Source organism: Bufo bufo, chromosome 4 (assembly GCF_905171765.1).
Source record: "Bufo bufo chromosome 4, aBufBuf1.1, whole genome shotgun sequence".
NCBI classification, from domain to species: domain Eukaryota; kingdom Metazoa; phylum Chordata; class Amphibia; order Anura; family Bufonidae; genus Bufo; species Bufo bufo.
Window position 1 is genome coordinate 441,584,621 of NC_053392.1, and position 12,839 is coordinate 441,597,459.

Consider the following 12,839-nt stretch of genomic DNA (forward strand, 5'->3'; position numbering starts at 1 on the left):
ATATGTAAAATGACACCCCAAAACACATTCCCCAACTTCTCCTGAATACGGAGATACCAGATGTGTGACACTTTTTTGCAGCCTATGTGGGCAAAGGGGCCCATATTCCAAAGAGCACCTTTCGGATTTCACTGGTCATTTTTTACAGAATTTGATTTCAAACTCCTTACCACACATTTGGGCCCCTAGAATGCCAGGGCAGTATAACTACCCCACAAGTGACCCCATTTTGGAAAGAAGACACCCCAAGGTATTCGCTGATGGGCATAGTGAGTTCATGGAAGTTTTTATTTTTTGTCACAAGTTAGTGGAATATGAGACTTTGTAAGAAAAAAAAAAAAATCATCATTTTCCGCTAACTTGTGACAAAAAATAAAAAGTTCTATGAACTCACTATGCCCATCAGCGAATACCTTAGGGTGTCTACTTTCCGAAATGGGGTCATTTGTGGGGTGTTTGTACTGTCTGGGCATTGTAGAACCTCAGGAAACATGACAGGTGCTCAGAAAGTCAGAGCTGCTTCAAAAAGCGGAAATTCACATTTTTGTACCATAGTTTGTAAACGCTATAACTTTTACCCAAACCATTTTTTTTTACCCAAACATTTTTTTTTATCAAAGACATGTAGAACAATAAATTTAGAGAAAAATTTATATATGGATGTAGTTTTTTTTGCAAAATTTTGCAACTGAAAGTGAAAAATGTCATTTTTTTGCAAAAAAATCGTTAAATTTCGATTAATAACAAAAAAAGGAAAAATGTCAGCAGCAATGAAATACCACCAAATGAAAGCTGTATTAGTGAGAAGAAAAGGAGGTAAAATTCATTTGGGTGGTAAGTTGCATGACCGAGCAATAAACCGCTAAAGTTGTGGAGTGCCGATTTGTAAAAAAGGGCCTGGTCTTTAGGGGGGTATAAACCTGTGGTCCTTAAGTGGTTAAAAAATGCAACTTGTTTTGCAAAAACAATTCCTCAAACGGTTATATTGATGAAAAAATTAAAAATCTATGATTCTCAGAAGATGATGATGCAAAAACTAAAAGAGAACCAATGTTGCTTCAAGGCCCAAAATAGCTGCATCATCCACTAGCTAAAGTTCTCAGCAGGAACACATTGTAAGGCTGGTTTAGCACCCCCAACTCATATCTGATATTCTCCAAGCTGGAAAAAAGTAAATAGCACAGAGGCACAGCAAATTGCAATGAGCATGGCAGAATTTAAAATGGCCGCAAGTAAACTATCCTAAAATGAGAGCAGAACTCGTTGCCTCCACGTGCAGAGGGGTGAGGGGACAGGACCTCACTACACTCTGACATTTACCTATACTACTCAATGGTGAGCTTTCCTGTCAGGCTGCTCAGTCATGATGGTATATCATGGGAGGCATCAAATCAATACCATTTATTGTAGAGCAGTGTAGTGTGTAGTGAGTTCCTGCCACCTCAGCAGCTCTGCCAGTCCTGCTCACATTCTAGGACAGGTTACTTGTGGCAGTTCTAAATCATTTGCTCTGTGCAGCCTTACCTCTTGCTGTATTGATAGCGACGTATGAAGCTGTGCCTCTTTCTCCATAAAGGCTTGCTGGCTGTCATCCTGCGATGGGGTAGCAGAATTTTCTGATTCAGACATCATATCCTGGTTTTCCTGAGCTGTCATCTAGACAAGCATTAAGATATTCATTATGTTAGGCAAAAACATCCAGTCATGACATTTCATTCTCCAACTACGCAAACAACAAGAAAAGTTCCTCTAAATGTTTTTTGTTTTTTTTGTTGTTGTTTTTTTTTTTTACAAAACATATGATTATTACAGCAGTAAGCTATTCAGGATAGTAAGGGTATGGCCTGCCAATATAGTAAATCACACACACAGCACAGAAATATTTAGGAATAGTAAAAACCTTAAAAATTAGCTATGGCAAACCAAAATATCCTGATGTAGTAAATGGAATCATTCAGTAGACACAATATATTTGTAGAATATGTAAACACTTAAAGAGGTTTATGAATGAATTGCCAGCAGTCTGAAATAAAGGTCAACTGGGTGTTACCAGCTGGAAGTGTGCCTGTCACTGGCAACCCTTAATGGATAGTGACATACTAAACCCTCTCCGATGAAGACCCGGGTGCAGTAGCAACTTGTGCTGGCATCTAGCCATGCATCCTTTTCTCTGTCTGGGGTTTAAGCCTAGCCCTTGCTCTATTGAGCAGTACGTTTTGGTGACTGCCAGTACAGACCAGTACTTCTTATGATCTTATAACTGGTTTACAGAGTTTTATTCAGACTCTAATGTCTCTCTAATGTACTGTTTTACACACTTTTGCTGCTGGGTGTCCCTCTTGTGTTATTCATGTAACGTAGGGATTTTTTAACCTAATGATTGATTCTCTTACAAATTAAAAGGTTCTTTATCCAAACAAAATTTATATTGGTGAGGGAGTGTCCCCCTACAGACGATTAACGAATGTGCCGGCAGATTAACATGGCCACATATCTTATGAGGCCATGGTAATCTGGTGCATTCGCTGTTACAGTGCGCATTGGCGCATGCGCAAATGTTATGCCTTGCTATACAACTCAGTGATTGCGATGCCGCTAAGAGTTTATTTGTTGGTCTGTGCAAACTCATTAGTGCAGATTTGTTTAAATATCATCGCACATAAGGCGAGATTAAAGAGGACCTGTCACTAGAGATCGCCAGCAAACACATGCGATTTGCCATCTTAACTGACAAGTCCGGCAAGGCACAGGTAAGTCCTTACTGTGCCTGTGCGCGAGCCGGTCTGAAATGAAATGCGGTCTCCGGGAGCAGGCAGTTCCGAGAACAGCCTCCGGGGGGGCCTTCATCGGGCTGTTCTGGGAACTGCCTGCTCCCGGTGATCGCATTTCATTTCAGACCGTCTCGCGCACAGGCACAGGTAAGGACTTACCTGTGCCTCGCCGGACTTGTCAGTTAAGATGGCAGATCGCATGTGTTCGCTGGCGAACACTGCGAACTGGCCATCACGGCCTGTCACCTCTCCTGACATGACTGTTTTAATAGCTTAATGCATTTCCCATGTGATAACAGTTCTGGAACATCTTTTCTTAAAGCTCTATGTTGTGCCATTCCTTTATTATTTCTACTAAAAGTTATGAATGAATTGGTAGCAGTCTGCAGTAAGGGTACAGAGGGGTGCCAGTTGGTGGTGAGTACCTGCACAGACTCACTCTATCCCAGGCATGCTCAACCTGTGGCCCTCCAGCTGTTGTAAAACTACAACTCCCACAATGCCCTGCTGTAGGCTGATAGCTGTAGGTTGTTCGGGCATGCTGGGAGTTGTAGTTTTGCAACAGCTGGAGGGCCACGGGTTGAGCATGCCTGCTCTATCCAATCAGTGTTGCCATTGTCAGCTGTCTGGCGCACATCATACCTACGTAGGCTAATCAGATACGTCATCGAGAAACAGTACAATTACTCTGTCTATTAAGCGTGGTAGTGCAGTGGCTCGGTGGACACAGAGGTGCAGAGGCTTGTCATATGGCATAAAGTGAGAGCACAATTACACCAACTACTGAAGGGGGAAAATGCGGCTGCCTGGAGCATATCATATCTATGTAGGCTATTCAGATACATCATCAAGGGACAGTACTCTGCCCATTGAGAAAGGAGGAAGTGTGGCTGCCTGATCTATTAGAACTGTGTAGAGCTGTCAAGTCTCAACAGCAAGAGATAGCATAACTACCGCTCCTATAGACAGCAGTTATGCAGTCCATTGACCTTATTCGCACATCCATGACAAGATGGTCATTGGTTCATCTGTGAAGAATCTGTATTTGGTCTGTTTTTTTCCCCCTCTGTGTGCCATATGTGCGGAGGCTTGTCATATGGCATAAAGTGAGAGCACAATTACACCAACTACTGAAGAGGGAAAATGCGGCTGCCTGGAGCATATCATATCTATGTAGGCTATTCAGATACATCATCAAAGGACAGTACTCTGCCCATTGAGAAAGGAGGAAGTGTGGCTGCCTGATCCATTAGAACTGTGTAGACCTGTCAAGTCGCAACAGCAAGAGATAGCATAACTACCGCTCCTATAGACAGCAGTTATGCAGTCCATTGACCTTATTCGCACATCCATGACAAGATGGTCATTGGTTTATCTGTGAAGAATCTGTATTTGGTCAGTTTTTTTCCCCCTCTGTGTGCCATCCATATTTCACAGACACTGTTCAGCTAAAAATGAATTTCCAGATTATGTTCTACCAATAGTTTGTGAAAACCTCTGACAGAAGACCTACAGACTTCAATGGCCGTGTTTCCTCCACATCATGGACCAAAGTAGTGCATGTCTCCCTGGTTTTTCCACTGATTCCTGGTCAGTGGAAAATCATTGATGGATGAACAAACATATTAAAATCAATGGGTATGTGTGCTGTCCGTGGAGAACAAGGACAACAAAAGTCAGTAATTCACTGAAGTGTGAATAAGGCCTTACTCTGCCTATTGAAGGGGTAAAGCTAGCCATACATTTGAGATAATGATCTCCCTGGTGCTTGAGCACAATGGCAAGAGATTGGTCGAATTCAGCTGATCATTCCATTAACATGCAGTTTCGGCCAAAAGTTTCCGGCATGGCAGACTGCATTTTCGGCAGACAAGAGTCTGTCATCAGTGATCGCGGACGCTCATTTTTCAAACGGAAGTCGGCCAGAATTGCCAAAATCAGCCATTCCGGATGACTTTAATCTTATGTGTATGGCCATCTTAATTTGGTTGCTTGGTGCATGCAAAAACTGAATAGGAATCTGTTGATAGCACAAATCTTTTGTCTGCTGAAGGGACCAATGCATTTGTTGATACTTTACCTAATGTGGGTGCCTGGTGCACATCAGCACTGAGTAGGCTTCCCAGATACAGCATCCAGCTATAGTGTCTGCCTGGGAAAATATGGTTCCCAGCCAGACACTCAGTCCAATGACCATACAGATATGCCTCATAATTGGATATAGTATATGCTGATATTATTCAGTGATATTCACCCATTGAGCTATCAAGTATGTCCAGAAGCCATTTGGTCGTTGTGTCCCTTGTTAGCATATCAAAGACAGGAAGGGCACTCTGTAAGAGCAGTTGGACATTATTCTGGCGTGGTGAGTCTCGTAGTCTAGCCACGGAAAGTGCAGTAAAAAGGCATGACTACCATCGGACTGACGTGGCAGTCAGTAGTCAAGTCTTGAGAGGTAGTTGTAGATACGGGTAGGACACCCAGGACCAACGGGTAGGATTCACCTGTATAAGGAGAATATGGAAAAATGTCACAGCCCAACAGTCAGTCCGGAACGAGACTGGAAGAAAAAAAACACAGAACCAATACCCTGCATCAATGTTGATGAGGGGAAGTAGTAAAGTAGGAGCTACCAAGGTTTGCGGAGTGACCGTGAACCCCGAGCCAGAGAAGGAAAAAACAGAATGAAAAGGGGGGGCAGGGCGAAGCCCATTCCCCATCTGAGACAGGAGCTACACAGAAGTAGCCACCTGATGAGAGTAGCTGCGCCATACTCCGCCTAAGAAGGAGGCCATGCAGCGTACGCCACCGAATTCGGCGTTAGAAGAATCCGTCACCTGACAAAAGAGCCGTGCAGGAGGAGCCAGAGTATGTAATGGCTACTCCAGGACCCCCGTACCGTAGGAGCCACAGCGTTCCCCGCCAGCACAAACTGAGGGGGTAGACTAGAGGAATCCGATAGAAGCCATGGTACCATACTGCCTCAGGGAAGAAGAGCTAACCTTAAACACTCCACCTGGGAAGGGCGTCGAACAGGAACAACCGCCAAGCCAGCGTCAGGGTCAAACCTTTACCTGAGGGGATGCCACACTGCAGCGACTGCGAACGATAGTACCAGCATAAAAACCGCACCAGCGGAGAACACGCTGCAAAGCCAAACCAGAGCGCCAGCACAACCACTTCCCACATCAGGAATGGTGGATAACATATTGGAACAGTGGAGGACCATGGACATAGGGACACTAGGAACACATGAGTGACGCTGGGCAACCCCCTAAAGAGAGAGGTAGTCATATTTCTGCCCCGAACCGGCACCGAAGGAAAAGGACACAATGTGGAAACAGCCACAGTATCCACTGGCGGCACCGAAATACCATTAGAAGAAGAGCACAGGACACCAGCGTGTAACGATACTTGCTACGCCCCACTTGTAGAAGAAGCTAAGACATCTATAGCCGTGGCGTAGTTGAAGTGCAACATCCAAGATGTGTACTCATTCACCACGGTAGTGGAAGGGGCAATGTTGCAATTATCCCACCAATGAAAGGGGGTAATGCTTGCGGCAAGCACTGCACAGTGGTAGTGCAAGTACGCCACCATGAAGGGTGGCAATGCAGTAATGCATCCAGCAGGAACCGAATCCAAGTAGAGAGAGTACGCCTCTTTCGGAAAGGGCAAGGCATATGGAGAGTCCCGTATCAATACCCCACCTACGTAAGGGGGGAAGACATACAGTAAACACTGCACCAGGGATAATGCCATAGCGCCACCTATGGAAGAGGCTAATGCATACAGTAAGTACTGACGCAAGTGGGAATGCAGTTCCGCCTCCTATCAAAAGGGGAACGCTTACTGCTGGCACTGAAACAGTTCTAGTGCGGTTAGACCCCAATGGAGGGAGGTAATATCCAAGGGAGTACTGCATCCAGTAGAAGTGCAATACTCCGCCCAAGGAAGGGGGTAATGCATACGACAAGTACTGCTGTCTACCTCGGACACCATCTTGGAAGATCGCGCCGGAATCACGGCAGAGACCGAACCACTGATCCCCCCCCCCTTCGGACCGAACCTCTCCAGGGAGAGGAGGGTGCGACTGAGCGTGATCCTAGGGAGAAAGGGTGGGGGTGTGGAGGTGACCGAGGAGGAAAATATCCTGCTCTGGCCCATTGTGTGCAGTCTTAACGCTCAGAATCTTGTCCATGGCAGGCGCAGGCTCGCCGGTGGGAGCTATCAACCAAACTAACTACCCGGGGGTGGAATTGGAACTTCTAAAGGTACACTCACCGGATTGCGCAGCCCGTGCTTAACCAACCAAACGACCCCGGAGGGAGATTGGGAAGTCCGGAGATCCACCATTGTAGTGCGCAGGCGGTGCTTATCAACCAAACAACCCGGGAGGGTGATTGGGAAGATCCAGAGGTCCACCATTGGATCGTGCAGGTGGAGGATTATCAACCAGACAACCCCAGAGGATGGAATGGGAACTTCCAGAGGGTCTGCGCTGGATGGCGCAGGCGGATTTTATCAACCAGACGACCCCAGAGGGTGGAAGGGGAATTTTTAGAGGTTCTGCACCGGATCGCGCTGGTGGCGAATTATCAACCAAACGGCCCCGGAGGACGGATTGGGAATCCAGAGATCATGTACTGGAGTGCGCTGGAGAATTATCAACCAAACGGCCCCGGAGGACGGATTGGGAATCCAGAGATCCTATACTGGAGTGCGCTGGAGAATTATCAACCAAACGGCCCCTGGAGGACGGATTGGGAATCCAGAGGTCCTGTACTGGAGTGCGCTGGAGACTATCAACCACACGACCCAGAGGGTGGATTGGGAATACTTCAGCTGTCCCTGGATCTGCGCAAGTGGAGGAATATCAACCAACGACCCAGGAGGGGGATTGGGAACTATGAGATGTCCTCCTTTGTCCGCTATAGGACACAGGCTCAGCCTGGTACCCACAGACAGGGTGGTCTTGCGGTGATGAGGCTGAGGGGGGCCCGTATGAATGCGCATCTAATTTCTTTTTTTTTCTTTTTATAAAACTTGGATGCCCAACATCAAGTGGGCAGAGGGGCAGGAAGGGGTTACATATATAACTTGGAAGCACCTGTACTGAGATAGAATCCTCAGAATATTCTGGTGCTGGCCCTCAGTGGCTGGCCAGAAAGGGTTAAGGTGTCTTGGAGGGGGCGGGGCCCAGCGGCTTTTGGGGGGGGGGGGGGGTGTTGGGAAGGATTTGCGCCAGAGCGCACCCCCCACTCCTGTCAGGGAAGTTATTAACCCCCTAAGAGACCTGACAACAGTGGATCACAGGGGAGAGCCTCCTTCGCTCACTTCCCCGTCTGTCCGCCGATGCATGTTCCTGGTCTGCAGCGGGGGAGGTCGGGACTATGCATTAGGGACGGTGGAGCGCAGAGGGACCTGAGTGAGAGCGCTTTAACAGGGCAGCAGTTGAATGCGGACGCCAGCCCTTATCAATCCGACTCTGGAGAGTGGAGGGGAGCAGAAGCCTCCTGCGCTCCCCTCCCTGCATGTGCGCTCCGGACGGCGTATTAACCCCCCATGTGCCGGGGGGTTAATACAACAAGAGGAGTGAAAGGAATGACAAGAGGGGTGCTGATGGCTTGAGGGGAGCTGGTGATGGCCTCAGGGCATAAGTATGCCCCTGATTGTTGAATATTATCACCACCAAGAGTGAGGGAGGGCCAGGAGGGTTAAACCGGCGTCCGCTCCCGAAGGGTAGATGCCGCCTTGTAGGGGAGTGGGAGCTGCGCTCTGCTCCCTGCATGTTAATACGGAAATACGGCAGGTCCTAATTCGCGCCAGAATGTATAAAGCACACCATTAACCCCCTATTGTCCTCCACTCAATCATCAAACAAACGGCCTGTGCCAGAGGGGAATACTTCAGGGGTGCTGGAATGGCTGCAGGTGCTGGGCTCTGCTGAAGCCCTGTCTGTTCGCAGACTATTGCCACCACGAGGGAGGGGAAGACCAACCCAGAGGGTCAAACATACTCACCTAGTCCCGTGTACTCACCTCTCTTCTCTTTTCTGCCGCCATCTTCACCCCTCCTCTGGTCCAGTAGGGTCACCCCTTCAGCTACTGGCACCGTAGTGGCAGGACGCTGGAAAAGGGGGGCTTGGATGGGTGACCCTTTGGCTGGCGGGATGCAGGGGAGCGAGGCTGCCCTGGTCCACCTTGTCTTCTGTGGGGGAGGCAGCAGTGCGGATGACCGACACTGGCGCAACTCGACCCTGGGAGAACAGGGAGGCGAGGCGTCCACTGTTTTCCCATCTGAAAAAGAAGGAAAAAAATAAACTAAAATAAAAAATCTTCAGGAGATTCCCTGCATAGCAGGGAGGTCTTGCCTTCTATTGACACTAGTAAAAACTGAAGCTCTCTCTCCAGGCTGGAGGGGGAATAGCTGCCAGGGGAGGAGCTAACAGCTTTATCTAGTGTCAACGCCTCCTAGAGTACATAGATATACCCATGGTCTCTGTGTCCCCCAATGAATATGGGCGAGAAAGATATGGTGGTGGCAGAATATGGTTTGGGGCTGTTTTTCTTCAGCTGGAACTGGGGCCTTAGTTAAGCCCGATGGATTTATGAACAGTTCCAAATACCAGTCAATATTGGCACAAAACCTTCAGGCTTCTACTACGCCTATTGAAGTGAGTAATGTGGCTGCCTGGTGCACATCAGAACTGAATACGATTGATTGATACAGCATGTGGCGATGGAGTAATTACTCCAACAATTAAATGGGGGGAATGTGGGTGTCTGGTGCACCGATAAAAGCAGAAATGCATCTGCCTGGTGCATGCAATAATTGTGTAGCCATGTCAGATACAGCATTTTGTGCTCTATGTGAGGGGGAAATGTTGATGACAAGATAAAGCAAGGAGGGTCCTGACTGGGTTGTGAACAGGGGCTGTTGTAGCAGGCCCAACCATGGAAGCCCCATATAGAAACCCCCAAAGAACACTGGGGGAAACATCTAATGGAGAGGGGAGTGTTAACAATGGGTGACCACAAGGCTGATGGGCAACAGAGGAGCTGGGCTACTCTTTATCACTTTTTCTGCTTGGAGGAGGGTGGAACGATGAGGGGGGAAAACATTGTATAAAAAGAAGAAGCCCTGCCTCCCACACACACTAAGCTAAAACTGATTAGGACGAGCTAACACTTTCTGTTTAGCGTTCCCTTCATGCCCCCCACTAGTGAGACTGCATTTCAAAATCTAAGCATCCATAGAAGAGCACATTCTGTATATGTTTTCATTTATAAATGAATGACTTACCTTTGGAGTATGCTGCTGCTCCAAGAATTGGTGGCGTAGATGTTCTAGATTTTGCTGCTGTAAATGTTCTGCAAGCTGATGGAAAAGTGAGTTGTTCACAGAATCTGGTACAAGCGGACTGAAAAAGAAGACAAGTGGTGATTGATGGTCTCGAAGCATTTTTAGCATAAAAAGTAACATTCATGGCAACAGAGTAGAAGTGATCTTGTAGGGTCAGTAAAACCAAATCAGCAGAATCAGGGCTCCAGACTAAAAAAAATATATCAAGAAGCCATTGGCTCCTAACCTGAAAAATTTTAATATAGTTCATGCTTAATACAAACGCAGGCTGCGCTGCGGGTGTCGGCCATGTCCCATACCCGGCACCCAGCCTCTATGACTGCGCGTGCCTATCTGCCGCTATTAACCCCTCAGGTGAGAGTTAGGTAGGCGGGGGATACTGGGCAGCGGCATCAATTAGCAAGTGGCGAGGTGATCATCAGTCATCTTGGCACTTACTAATGTTAAGTATGTAAAGGGTTAATAGGAGCCCCGCGCTGGTCAAGACACTAAATGTCTAGTGAACCATATATCTTTTTCAAAAGTCCGTGCTTAGTAGGAGGGGAGGTTATATCCTCATACTAAGCACGCACGGACTATTGAAAGAGATATGGTTCACTGGCTTTTTAGTGTCTTGACCAGCGCGGGGCTCCTATTAACCCTTTTCTTCCCTTATTAAGATAATTTTTGTGAGCCCAGGCAGGGAGCTCACACGGAGCACCAGCAGCGGCCCCCTGAGTGTTATCAGGGTCGTAAAAACATAAGGAGTAGCCTTTAGCAGCGGCAGCGCAGGGGTGACTGTGACTGTTTGTGGAATGTTAAGTATGCGCTGAAAAACTTCTCAAGCTAACCTGTTCTGTGGAGCAGTCGGCATGGAGCGGCTCCCTGTTTTCATGACTGAAGAGCAAGCTGCTACTGTGTTCAGCGTTGGAGAATGGGGGTGGTGTGAGAGGAGCAGCTAATGGCAGGGCAGCCCGGGGATACTATGACCAATCAGCAGCCTCCTCACTAATAACAGAGCTCTGTTATTGGATTGCCGTCTGCCTGCTGTATGAAATCCCGTTCTTCTTAAAGCGGCAGAGCAGCAGAGGGTCTAGGCGCAAATAGCGACAAGACTACAAAGTCTTGTCGCCATTTTGCAATTCTAAGTCGCAATATTATTATTAGCCTCTCCTCTGATACTAATAATCAGACTGTGAGTGGATTTGATAACAGATATACGGTTGCAAGAAAAAGTATGTGAACCCATTGGAATGATATGGATTTCTGCACAAATTGGTCATAAAATGTTATCTGATCTTCATCTAAGTCACAACAATAGACAATCACAGTCTGCCTAAACTAATAACACAAAAAGAATTAAATGTTACCATGTTTTTATTGAACACACCATGTAAAGACATACAGTGCAGGTGGAAAAAGTATGTGAACCCTTTGATTTAATAACTGGTTGAAACCAAACGTTTCCTGTAGTTGCAGATCAGACGTGCACAACGGTCAGGAGTAATTCTTGACCATTCCTCTTTACAGAACTGTTTCAGCTCAGCAATATTCTTGGGATGTCTGGTGTGAATCGCTTTCTTGAGGTCATGCCACAGCATCTCAATCGGGTTGAGGTCAGGACTCTGACTGGGCCACTCCAGAAGGCGTATTTTCTTGTTTAAGCCATTCTGTTGTTGATTTACTTCTATGCTTTGGGTCGTTGTCCTGTTGCAACACCCATCTTCTGTTGAGCTTCAGCTGGTGGACAGATGGCCTTAAGTTCTCCTGAAAAATGTTTTGATAAACTTGGGAATTCATTTTTCCTTCGATGATAGCAATCTGTCCAGACCCTGACGCAGCAAAGCAGCCCCAAACCATGATGCCCCCACCACCATAACTAAACTTTGGTTTCATCTGTCCACAGAATATTTTGCCAGTACTGCTGTGGAACATCCAGGTGCTCTTGTGCAAACTGTAAACGTGCAGCAATGTTTTTTTTTGGACAGCAGTGGCTTCCTCGTAGATTCGCTAACAGGGATGTTAGTATATGCCAGAGACTTTTGTAAGTCTTTAGCCGACACTCTAGGATTCTTCTTCACCTCATTGAGCAGTCTGCGCTGTGCTCTTGCAGTCATCTTTACAGGACGGCCACTCCTAGGGAGAGTAGCAGCAGTGCTGAACTTTCTCCATTTATAGACAATTGTCTTACCGTGGACTGATGAACAGTAAGGCTTTTGGAGATACTTTTATAATCCTTTCCAGCTTTATGCAAGTCAACAACTCTTAATTGTAGGTCTTCTGAGAGCTCTTTTGTGCGAGGCATCATTCACATCAGGCAATGCTTCTTGGGAAAAGCAAACCCAGAACTGGTGTGTGTTTTTTATAGGGCAGCTGTAACCAACACCTCTAATCTCATCTCATTGATTGGACTCCAGTTGGCTGACACCTCACTCCAATTAGCTCTCGGAGATGTCATTAGTCTAGGGGTTCACATACTTTTTCCACCTGCACTGTGAATGTTTACATGGTGTGTTCAATAAAAACATGGTAACATTTAATTCTTTGTGTGTTATTAGTTTAAGCAGACTGTGATTGTCTATTGTTGTGACTTAAGCTACTTTCACACTGGCGTTTCTGGGACCGCTTGTGAGATCCGTTTCAGGGCTCTCACAAGCAGCCCAAAACGGATCAGTTTAGCCCTAATGCATTCTGAATGGATAAGGATCCGCTCAGAATGCATCA

The 12,839-nt window shown here is 46.8% G+C and overlaps 1 protein-coding gene across 5 annotated transcripts in view; it reads right to left on the reverse strand.

Annotated features, from left to right (window-relative positions):
• The window catches only part of SCAF8 (SR-related CTD associated factor 8), a 238,204-nt gene that overhangs the window by 137,189 nt on the left and 88,176 nt on the right, over positions 1-12,839 (reverse strand). For all 5 annotated transcript variants that reach the window (XR_005778450.1, XM_040429389.1, XM_040429390.1 and 2 more), the window contains 2 exons: positions 10,077-10,194; positions 1,525-1,656 (listed from right to left, as the gene is read on the reverse strand). Coding sequence is in view for 4 of the 5 variants with exons in the window: in XM_040429389.1 (XP_040285323.1) it covers positions 1,525-1,656; positions 10,077-10,194 (250 nt within the window). In the remaining variant the exon portion in view is untranslated. The remainder of the gene's footprint in view (positions 1-1,524; positions 1,657-10,076; positions 10,195-12,839) is intronic.